General features: G+C 38.4%; 1 protein-coding gene across 9 annotated transcripts in view; it reads right to left on the bottom strand.

The window, feature by feature from the left end:
• The window catches only part of SENP6 (SUMO specific peptidase 6), a 73,734-nt gene that overhangs the window by 38,770 nt on the left and 22,712 nt on the right, over positions 1–12,252 (bottom strand). For 4 of the 9 annotated variants that reach the window (XR_014786595.1, XR_014786596.1, XM_084826911.1 and 1 more), the window contains 6 exons: positions 11,141–11,161; positions 6,707–6,777; positions 5,456–5,601; positions 4,275–4,653; positions 3,420–3,652; positions 359–532 (listed from right to left, as the gene is read on the bottom strand). Coding sequence is in view for 7 of the 9 variants with exons in the window: in XM_084826911.1 (XP_084683037.1) it covers positions 359–532; positions 3,420–3,652; positions 4,275–4,653; positions 5,456–5,601; positions 6,707–6,777; positions 11,141–11,161 (1,024 nt within the window). In the remaining 2 variants the exon portion in view is untranslated. The remainder of the gene's footprint in view (positions 1–358; positions 533–3,419; positions 3,653–4,274; positions 4,654–5,455; positions 5,602–6,706; positions 6,778–11,140; positions 11,162–12,252) is intronic. The other 5 variants (XM_084826912.1, XM_084826918.1, XM_084826919.1 and 2 more) reach the window with 3 other exon arrangements.

The raw sequence follows: 12,252 nt of genomic DNA, 5'->3' as shown, positions 1-12,252 counted from the left end.
TGCCATGTCATTCTCTTGATCTTCAAGAACTGCTGTTTGAGGACTCTCTACAGTGGAATTCCCTGTGTCCAATACCATCTTGTCTCCTTCAAGTATTTCACACTTCCTGCCTTGCGCGCATGCGCGCGCACTCACACACACACCAACTTTCACTCCTTCCAAAGCCTGAAGTACATCAGTACTGTGCCTCAGAAGCATAGTTTTTCCTCATCTCTGTATTACATCTACCCATTCTTGAAACTCTTCAAGTTCCACTTTCAGCTCCTTTCTATTTCAGTTCTGACTCAGATGCCCTGCAATCCCATTTGCTATTATAAAACAGGAACTGATAAAGCACAAAAGTAATTCTTTTACTTACAATTACAGGCTCCACCACCATTCTTCGTAGGGTTCCTATTCTTATACTTCGACAATTTAGGATGACACTTTCATAGGAGTTCTGATATTTTAAGGATACAACGACATCAGCTGCAACTTCTTGGGAGAGAACTTTGCGACGTTTTACTGGGGCATTGGATACAACATTGCCAAACTGCAAAATAATTAGTCATAATTTATCAAAACATTTTAATTAATATCAGTATTTTATTAAGACATTATCTTAATATTTTATTAAGACATTAAAGACATTGCCTTTAAAATGTCTGGGCTATGTTTCAGAACATACTTACGCACATTAACTGTGCTATCCATCACCATAACAATTATAGTCAAGAGTGATCCTCCAATCACTTGGTCACACTTATTCATAAAGTAGTCCTGCATACTTCAGGACAAAACACAATTAGCTTGAGAAACTCCTAACTGAAGTGACAGTGGCGGTTCAGCTGGCACAGATCAAGTATTGTTTTTGAAGTACTGCTACCACTCATAGGAAATTTATATTACTGCCTGTCAAAACCACTTTAAATCCAGAAGTCTCTGTAAAAGTAGGAGTCTAAATCCAGTATGTCTTGGTCACACACCACTATTGGGTTGGGAGGCCTATGCAAATAAGGAGGGACAATAAACCTCCACATCTGCTGTTGACTCTAGAAGGCTGTTTCCATTGCTTAAGGGTCCATTTTTGTTCTCCTGTGTCTTGCCTCCCTCTCGCAAATGAGGCGGTGGCTACCTTCTTTTCCAGCATCTTCTCAGCAAAAAAAATATTGGGAGTTACTGTTTCACTTCATTGGCAATTCATAAGAGATTCTGTTTTCATAATCAAGAAATAGGTCTTCCATTTCAACTGCAATGGCTAAGGGTTACACAGGAAACGGATGATGCCTGAGGAGGGGCTGTGGCCCAATGGCAGAGCACATGCTTTGCATGCAGAAAGTCCCAGGTTCAATCACTGGTATCTCTAGGTAGGACTGGAAAAATTACTGCCTGAAACTGTGGAGAGCCACTGCTTGTCAGTGTCAATAATCCTGGGCTACATGGACCCATGGTCTGACTAAGTATATACAATACACTATGTTTTAAATACAACAAACATATAAAGACAGGGGTGGTGGGGTGAAGTGAAGAGCACTGCAACCAAAAAATGTACTTCAGAGATACACCTAACAGAACAAAAGATATGAAACATACAAACTGACAATAAGGCAATCCTTAAAAATGGACCATGAAAATATATTAGATACTTTTATTATTTGCCCCATCAGAAATTGCGTAATTTTAGTGTACAGCAACACCATACCATAATCCAACAAATGTTAGGCAAATCCCACTGATTTCATTAGGAGATTTCAGGATGTGTTTAACTCTCTCCCACTAAAATCAACGGAAATTTCAAGTGCTTCACCTTGGCTGGATCATACACCCCACTCTTTGTAAACATCAGTGAAAAAATGCAAATCTGGAGGATAGTAAGATTATAAAAAGACAATACAGTAATTTTAACGCCTATTTAGGGCGTACTCCAGAATTGGGAGAGATGGAAGTTGAAATCAGACTGTTTCATAATTTCATGATTGAGGCCCAGGAAAGGCTACATTGTTGTTGAAATTACTGGACTGTATTTCTCAAATATTTCTTTGACTCTCCAATTTTGTCACTGAGTGTTTATGTATATATGGTGCTTTGATATCATTTTACTGTATGTTACTTCTGATTTTAATTTACTGTGTCTAGTATTTTGGATGGTCTGTTTAAACATTGGCTTTTTGTCAGTGTATATTTACACATTTTCTGTTTGGTGGACTTGAATATTTTTTGTATGTTCTACATACAATATTTACATAAATCTCAAGAAGCTGGATACTTAAGAGCTTTAAACAACTTCATACATGTCAAGATCAATTGTTATAGCGAATATACCCTTTTAAAGAATTGCTGCCATGACTATTAAAGTCTTTAGATTAACATACCGTGAAAGTTGTCCCCCTTGACAGCACTTAAGGAGCCTGCTCATGGTGCATTTTTGTCTTTGTTTATCCAATTCTTGCAGTGATGCTCAAACTAAAAAACAAAAATCCCCACCATGAAATCCTTACAGTGACGTGCTATTAATTGGGACAATTTTCAACGTATTTTAATTTTAAGGAATTATTATGCTCGCTGGGTGCCAGTTTGTTTACTAACGGCTGATTCACACTTACCAGCAGCACTGTTGGAGCCACTTTACCGTGGCTGCTTTCCATACTCCTCTGATACTAGAGGAATAGAAGAAACATGGAGACAGACTGACCACATGGAAGACCCATCCTCTTCCCCCACTATCAGAGATCCAACCTCTGTCACTATTGTAGTTCTCCCCCTATGATCACACTCCTCTAATATGGTCCTGACAACCTGAACCACCAGAGTAGCATGGAAAGCAGGCTCAGGGAAGTGGCTCCCATACTGCTGAGCCAAAACTTACTAAGGTCCCACTCCAGGGAAGTCTTTCATTTATACCAAGGAATGTGCTTGTGCCCGGTGGGATTTCATTCCTGTGGTTTTAAAGCAGCCTCCCCACTCAACTTCCAACTGTATCAAACACTGCTTATAGAACTCCCAAGTTTCAAAAGCAGCTTGCCATGCAGTCTTGGGGATCTGATGTTTTTCAACAGCTCTACTGACTGCATGCTATTAGCCACACAATTCTCCAGACTGTGGTCTAGGCTTGTTAGCGAACGTACAAAGATGTTAAGACTATGAAATATACATAGGGTTGATTTCAGAGGAAATTACTCATGCATTAGTCTACTGAAATGAATGGGATGTTATAACTAACTTCGATTTCAATAGGAGTTAACGCATGATTAATCCTCTGGATCCAACCCATAAAGGAGTAGACATTATAGTTCCACAGTTAGAACCACTGAAGAGACTAAATTATTTTCCATTAACGTACTGCAAAACATGTGTGTGTTCACTCGCATACATGCACATTTATTTATAGATAATGTATGTATGCTTACATACTCATTTCAAACATCACATAAAGAGGCTACCTGGTCTTTCATTCTTGCTTTTCGTGGTAATGTGACTGCAGGTTCTGTATCTGCTGTAATACTAGTTAGCCTTTGTTCTAGTTCACAAGTGTTTTCCTTCAAGGCCGCCTCCACCTTTCCTGTGGAAGGTGCAGGAGAAGAACAGGCTGAATCTGCTGGACGTGGCGAGATGCTCTCCATTCTGTTAGTGCTGCCAATCTCATCCTCCTCTTCATCATCACTGGACAAAACAACTGAAAGGGGAAAAAAGCATTTGTCTCAAGCCCTAAATTGTAGGCATTTAAGGTGTAGGGACCAGGCTATCAAGCCCATTAAACCTTACTGTAGCACTTTTGGGTGAAAAATGTAAGATTGGAGCCACAGATGTCTATTTAAATCAAGATTATTCTCTCTGCCTATTCTGCTGTTTCCCAGACCTTACAAAAACGTTTTACATTTTTGCCATGACAATATTTCTGCATTGAAGAACAGACAATTGGGGTTTTTTTTCCATACAGAAGCACCAAAGTTGGCAGAACAATTTGTCTGGTATTCCATTCTTACAAACAGATATAGAAACAGTCTGCTTTGCTCATGCACAATTTTCAATAGTTAAGCAGTATGTATCAGTATTAGTTACACTTATATCCCTCTTTTTGTCCATGGAACTCAAGGTGACTGCATAGGTCTCCCAGGGGCTCTCCATCAAAGCACTGACTAGACCCAAAACACCTTAGCTTCAGAAAGGTTACTGAACATGCCCCAAGACCATTAAGCAACAACTATCTCTTTTTTTCTCCTCAAAAGAGGATAGACATTTTGCAAATAATTTATAACCAGCTTAAAGTAAACAAACAAACAAACAAACAAACGTACTTGGATCATTTAGGTCAGATGCTGTTGTACTCCTCTGCCTTACGTTTCCTGTAATTTTAGAACCAACTTTTCCGTTTGGCCGCAACATAGCAGGGTCTATATTGTGCCTCACTACAAAATCAGCTGCAGCTGCTCCAGAAGAAGATCCATAAAACTTTTTTGCATTTAGTCCTGTACTTGAAGATTTTAACCCTGTTGAATTATCATGTATTGACTCTCGTGCTAAAGATCCCAAAGTATCATTTAATGTCACACTTTGCATGGACTGTCTTTGCAAGCCCCCAATATAAAAAGTTCCACACATTTGGCATTTGCTCTGAGTTTCGTTTCCTTTCCCAACGCATGAGCAAACTGTGGAATAATTATTCTGTTCCAAGCCCTAGGATAAAAAAGGAGTGCAGATTTACTGTGCATGTCTTTATCCATTTTATAAATAAACACATTAGATATCTAATAAAAGTTCCACAGAGTCTTTGGAAGAAACATTACGGATGCAAAGCAAGGGAATATCTATTTGCAAAATCTCAGGATAAAAAATCTCCCACAAAACCTGAAAGCATAATTCAAGTTAATATGTCAAATTCAGCTCCCCTTTTATCTCTGTTCCCATTCTTTCCTCAAGTCTTTGCTTTTCATCCTTATGTATACTCTACCCTTGCCCTTAAGTCAGTCTCCCAGCCCTCTATTCCTTACCTTGCAACATGCCTCTCAGCAGAGCTTCTTTCCACACTCACCTGTGCAGCCCCTAAGCATCACTGACTTCCCCACCCCACTTCAAACACCTAGCAGCAGATTTGTTGAGGGCCACTTGTTCACAGTGGAACCAAGATTAATTATATTTACCAATGTCCTAACCCCTCCCCATATGGCAGACCATGTGCATACACATGGGTGGGTGCAAGAGCAGAAATGCAGCGAGTTCAGCACCTTACACCTCGGGGCAAGTACTGAAAAATCAAGCTGTTTCTTTTCCAATTAAGTTTGCATAGATACAGTAAGAAAAGTCATCTTAGATTTTTAAAAGTAAAAATGATAGTGCTGTCGCAGTAGCAAAGAAATCTGCAACCAAGTCATCAGAATTGTGAATTATTCTACCCAAGACCTTAATATGCATTTAACCTTTTAACAATGTCATTTTCCACGTTTAAAAGAATTTAAGGAAATTTTAATATATAACCCACCTCTAGGTGGGTTGCACATTTTTTTGTAGCAGGAGATGGAAGCAAATCAAACTGATATAAAGTGCAGGGACGTTTCAGTTGTACCTTCCTTGTAATTCCTGAATCTGACTCTGACCCAGACTCTTCTCTGTTCTCTATCACACTTTCTGGAAGGAGAGAGAGAAATCATTAACAACAACTACTAAGTGTACTTAACTGAAGACAAACATTTCTAAAATAATTTCACTGGTTTCATTCTGAAAATTATATAAAGCACAATATAATCCATAATTTAATGATACTTCCCACCAAGACGCTGAATATACCACCTCTAGTTCATTACACAACACAGTACCTTCAAGATCTGGCACTGGGAAGTTCCTTTGAAAAAGAGAAAAAGAAACTGCAAGCATACACGAATGCAACATTAAAGAAATCATAGGAACGTCATTCAACAAAGCAACGTATATGCAATTCCTTTGACAGATCGCAGGACTATTTTCCTGGTCAGGCAGTGGGGTTGATTCCACTTCACACTACGAAGTTTAAGGCTGGGCTTGGATGATCGCATCACGAAAAGAAGCCATAATGGTTTCTCCCCCTGCCAGTAACATCTGCGTAATTCCCTACGATGCAGCATGGGTTGGTGTGTTGTTTGAACCTGACGTGTGGTATGGTGGGAGCTGGCTTCATAGCCACCCTACAACCCCTACTGCAAGTTGTGACTAGAATCTAGAAAACCCACCACCAGTAGAAAAAGACAATTGACAAGACTACCAATGCACTCTTCTGCCCAAAACAAAATACATTATTATTATTCATTCTTTAAAACAGGGTAGGCAACTTGTGGCCCTCCAGATGTTATTGTACTGCCACTCCCATCATCCCTCACCAATAGCTATGCTGGCTAGAGCTGATGAGAGTTGAAGTCCAACAACATCTGGCGGGGCACAAATTGCCAAGCCCTGCTTTGAAATGTTGTAAACTGCTTTTTATATCAATTTCAAAAGCTGTTTACAAGCTAAAAAATAATCTAAATAAACCAAAGAATAATAAAAACAAAAAAGCAACAGCAAAAAGAGTAACTCAGCAACAAAATCTACGTAAGGGCCAGAAAGAAGTAGATACATTTCAAAGGCGAATCAAAACAAGAATGTTTTTCTCCATTTGTTTTTCTCCATTTGTAACTGTTTTGATTCAAGTGGATATAGATTACTATTCCATATATAACATACAACAATTTCACCTTACTGAAAATAAATATAAACTTACTCGTCTCTTGAAGCCGAGACAACCTAATGTATTCATTATCTATCTTCGGAATATTAGGCGGATATTCTTTTCTGGGGAAAACGAATTAGAAGTTGTATTCAGCAGTAATAAATTTATAGTTTAAATATAACTATTACAACATTTTCAAATATAAATAAAATATATTTACATCTTACACTGCAGAATTCTTATGAGAACACAGACATCTTCTAACATTATAAATCTACATATTTACACCTGATTCCAATGCAATTGAACAGATGTTTCAGTATAGATGAAAACATTGCAAAATGTTTACCATTTACCAACATAACCACTCTCAAAAGATTTTCAGTGACCACATGCACACTATTTTTCTGGTTAAAACAAACTAACATTTAGTGCCACAAAACTAAGAAAAAGTTTAACAATTAAGCAATTACCACTGTCTTGGTAACATGCTATTTAAAACTTGTGTGTGGGGAGAAGCATAATATAGTCTATTTCTCAACTTCAGGGGGGAGTGCCCGGTGTTATGTAACCAGCATGGCAGCACCCACACACAAGAAGGGGTATCTGTGAACTTTGGGGAACCTTGAGGTTTGCAGGGGTACCAAAAAAAGTCTTAAGAAAAAAGACCTGGCCAAGTGGCAAAGTGCACTGATGCTCTACAAGTGATATGCAGGATGTGTCCATGGTAAGTCAAGATCTGTTCTAATGGATCCTTCCTTAACAGAAGTATTATATATTGTAAAACACTGTCTTCTGTGAGGCTTGACACCGCAACTGTTACAAAAGGGGAACTACTAATAGTTGTAACTAATTCTGTATATAAATTAAAGTGAGAAATTGCGAGGTTTACTTCAGCATCAAAATGTTCATCTTGTGGTGGTGGTGGCAACAATTGACTATTTCCGACACACTATCTGCTGAGTTGTTATTGGGCTTAGAAGTAAAATATTTTAACAGGAAAATAAACTGTTAAGGATATTTCATATTATATTCTCTAACTCATATTGCATTGTTTTTCTCCCTTTAACATACATTCCTGTAGGAGTTATTCAAGAACATTACACCACGTACAGCTGGTTGGGCTGCATGCAAAGAGACAACAGAAAGTCTACTTAACTAAATGAGTTCAAACTAATTTTACAGTAACTGCATCTCTGAAAAATTCTATTGATCTTTTCACATGAAGCAGTTCACCATAGACTACTGCTTTATCACTAACCCATAACACTTTACAAGAACATTTTTCAAACGTTTGTACATCATCTTCCTGCACTACAGAAGTTATACTAAACAGGAATGCAAAGCAATATTGGAAATATAACAAGTTATATAAGAAATATAACAAGAAATACAAGAAGCAACTACATAATTGTCATTAAAGTATTTTGGGTAATTATTTTTAAGCTTCCATTTATTACTAAGGTATATAACTATTCTCAATGCCAAGTGCAAAAATGGTTGATAGCAGAACTATCAAATAAAACAAGAACAAAGGGTGAATACAAATGAAACTTGGAAAATCACAATAGCTACTTGTTTATAGAAACATGTTCCTTATATTTAGGTAGAGCACGTTATGAACTGCCCAGACAGTTTCGGCAATTGAATGGTACAGAAACATGGTAAATAAATAAAATACTGAGTAGAGCACAAGATCGTAATGCAAGAATGGGGAACCTCTGGCCAGCAGACCTGACAAGGTGTACGAGTTCCCAAGCAGGCCAGTCACTTCTTCCCTTGAGTACCTTCTTCCCTTGACCTCACTCTCTCTGCCACTGACGGAAAAGCTCTGATCTCTGATCAGCTGGTGAGAGAGATTAGCTTTTTCCTGCAGGGCGAAGTGGGCAGGATCAGGGGAAGAAGCTGTTTGGTGATTCAGTCCTGTTGAATTTTGTCCTGCTTACTCCTGAGTAGACATACTGTCTGGTCTAACGTATGAGTAGACATACAGCAGCTTGGTGTTTGGGATGCTATTTGAAAGTGCTGCTGAATTATTTTTCCTGCTCACTTCTGAGTAGACATTTTGGTCATGCTTCCTACTATAAATTGTAAGAATGGAATTGGGGTGGTGGATTTTTCAGCCACACCCACTTTTACCTGTGTCCACAGCTATCTGGAATGCAGCCCCCGTAAAAGATTAAAAACATTAAAAACCATCATGTTAATTGACAGCATTTCTTAGAAATCCATAGTGAAGGACAGGCTGGCTGGCAAATAGACAAATTGGGTATTGTTTACAGAAGGAGGCTTCTCCTGCCCAATTGGCACATATATGCAATTGGTCTATAGAAGGAATGAGAAATGTGTGGCCCTCCAGTTGTTGCCGGACTGCAACTCCCATCACCTTCACTATTGGCTATGCTGGCTAGGACTGGTATGAGTTGCAGTGCACCAACATTTGGAGGGCCACACATTCCCCACCCTTGGTCTATAGCATAACAGGCTCTATGTAAGAGCCTACTTTTATCAAACTTCAGGAAGTTTGACTGAAATAATTTCAAAAAAAAAAAAAAAGTGTCTTTCTCCTGTGGGCATGTGTCTAACAGCAGCCTTTAGTACTTCATATTCTTTTGTTTGCATAGCATACACATTTATACAGTTATTTGTACTCCCATTTCTATCTCACCACACTTCAGTAATTTAACCACGTTTCTGCTTGAGATTTTATCATATTAAGTAACTGCCTGACATCCACTAGATTAAAGGCACACTGAACAACTTATTTTCAAAATGTATATGCTGTTATTTCTGGTCACATAATATCAACACAAGTGGTTAGGATAAATTTTCAAATATAGTAGTTCAATTCTGTAAACAAGGCACGCAGTTTAGTACTAAATGGTGACAAAGCACAAAAAGACACCTTTCTAAACAGTTAGAAATTATTAGGAAAAACTAATCGCCTGAAAATTACATTTTCTAAACATCATTCAGTCAGTCCTATAAAATGAATTTAGTCAGATCTGTATGGATAACAGGTTCTACCATTTGAATTCTGAGTTCACAGGGTTTCTGAAGCCCTAGCTAATTAGTTAAGCAGACCAAAAAGACAAGATAACAAAATCTGGAAAAAGTTAAGCAAAATTAATACTTCTAAAAACCTTAGCATCTTTATATGACAGCATATAACTTATTTTGAGAATTGAGCCCATTTATAATGTAAAGTTAATAACTTTTAAAATGTATCAAGATGTATAAGAAAATAAACTCCCTAAGAATATGGAATTTTTAGTAATGCTGTCTCTTTTGATATATGATTTTATTGATAATAATAAAATTAATTGTGTTTTAGATTAAAAATCTGTGAGATTAATTCCTTCAGAAAAACCTCAAATCTTTGCTAACAGAGTACAACTATGACAATTTTTAAAATGTCTTCTCAGTTTTTAAGGAAACAGAAGCCACTTTTGTCCATTATAATTCTCCTCCCAAACACATGTGCTCAGAAAAAGAAAGTAGACGTCTCTTCTCCATTATGCATTTATATACCCTTACTCATAACAATCTATAGTAAACACAAGATAGAAAATATACAAATCACTTTAACTTATAAACCATCTGAAACATTTATACTAGACTGTCCAATTACAAGTTACCTATTAAAAGATTTTTGTTTTTCCTAAAGCAGAACAGGGCTAGGCATCTGTAGGCATGAAATTCCTACCGTGGGAAGGGAATTCCACAAAACCTGAACTACTACTGGAAAAGTCCACTTCCTGGTCTCACAGCATGGCACCTCTCCCAGGAAACAGATCTGGAGCAAAGACTGCTCCATTGATCTCTGTCACAGGAGGGATCATATGGAATGACACTTTCCCTCAAAAAGATAGGGCCTAGGCAGTTCCAGGCTGAAAAGATTAACAGCACCTGATTTTAAAGGAAGAAAATGACAAATGACTGCACACTTTCCCATTCCCCATTTGCAACCTGCTAATTTAAACAAGTTTGCTGCTGGACAGCGCAGCTGGCCAGGACAAAGTAGGACAATACCAAGTCCTGAATATCTGGTTAGTTGCTACCTCCATGATCAAATCATGGAAGACGGATTTTTTTTTTACTGGCAATCAGCCTCACATTTACTAGCAAAAGTATTCTAGTAGCCTCGGTAATAACCATCTAAAGTCCTTATGTAGACTTGGAGTTAGACCTGAAGGATCTGAGATATCCGAGGTTCCTTCCCCTTACCTCTTCTAATGCCATTCCATATCCTTCTCCAATCATTGTAATGTTTGCCCAATGAACAGATCTGCATATATCTACTACAGACATTTAGTAAACACTCTGGGACATGCCAACTTAAATGGAAGTACAAACATAGTTCAATATGTAGTTACATTCCAATAGTTATTGTGGCAAAATAGCTTCTTCAGCCAAGCTAGCAGACATTAATTTGTTATTTCCACAATATTCTTATTACCACGCTCATTTCACCGTTGAGCTTACCTTTCCTTTCGATCCAGATTGCTTAAAATATGAAAGAGAAAAATGTTATACGATGCAAAGCCCTTCAGCATCAACAGATCTTTTAAAATTTATATTTGGATGCTCAGACTCCAATATTTAAATCAAATGTGAATGCTCATTCATTGCAAGTAGCACTGAACACACTTAAAATTATCATTTGAACCATCACCACAACAATAAGCAGTTCTCAGTGAGTTAATAAACTTATCCTTCTAGGTCTGCCAACACTTATTAGCTTGATCCTCGATAGAAATCAACATGTGAGATGGGAGTACACTATTTTTGGCTGGCCAAGGCAAAAATTCTAGTCACCATCCCCCACTTTCCCACAGAAATGGCCAGGAAGGGCCAGGGAGCACATGCCTTTAGGCAGCAGCACCCAATGCTCTTTCCTTCCACCTACCCTTTCCTGATGGGAAGGCCAAGGAGAAGGAAGGAGGGCGCCCCCTATCTACCTGCCTTTCTCTGGAGGAAGCTTGGTTCTGCATCTGGCCCCACACAGGAGCCAAACAATCCCCAGACTTCATTTCAACTTTGGAGCTGGGTGGGGGTGGGAACTGCTGCAAAACTTCAGGTTCCAAGTTGGGAGCAAGGCTGGCTGCTCATCATGCTTGCCAGTAGGTGGCGCTACACACTTGCCAGGATGAGAATGGAGGCCGGGAGGGGGTGCTCACTGAGCTTTTAGTAGCTCAGCCCCCCCGACTTCGGCTCATTTCCCCGTGAACTGGCCCAACTCAATCTGCATTGTGTCTGGCTGGCTCATGGATTTTTCCATTTTTATTTATATATATATAAAAAAATAAATAAAATTAGAAATGTGTGTAAATTACAGGGCGCAATTTGAATGAGTCACATAAATTCTGGCTATAATTTTCAATCAAAATTTGCATAAATTACGCAAATCCCACCCAAAATTTGCAGAAGTTGTACAATTTGCACAATTTCTATTTCTGTAAATTTTTAAAATGGAAAAAATTCCTGGATTTCAGGAAAAGTTCTACAGCTCAGCCCACAAATGCAACCCAAGAAGGGTGCTTGCCAAGACCCATCGTGCCCAGAAAGGGCCAGATTCCACAGCAACTGACAACGCT

Source organism: Heloderma suspectum, chromosome 1, assembly GCF_057233095.1.
Source record: "Heloderma suspectum isolate Gila_16-S chromosome 1, 16-S_ref, whole genome shotgun sequence".
Lineage (NCBI taxonomy): Eukaryota > Metazoa > Chordata > Lepidosauria > Squamata > Helodermatidae > Heloderma > Heloderma suspectum.
The sequence above is the reverse complement of the archived record's forward strand: the minus strand, read 5'-3'. Positions and strand labels throughout refer to the sequence as shown.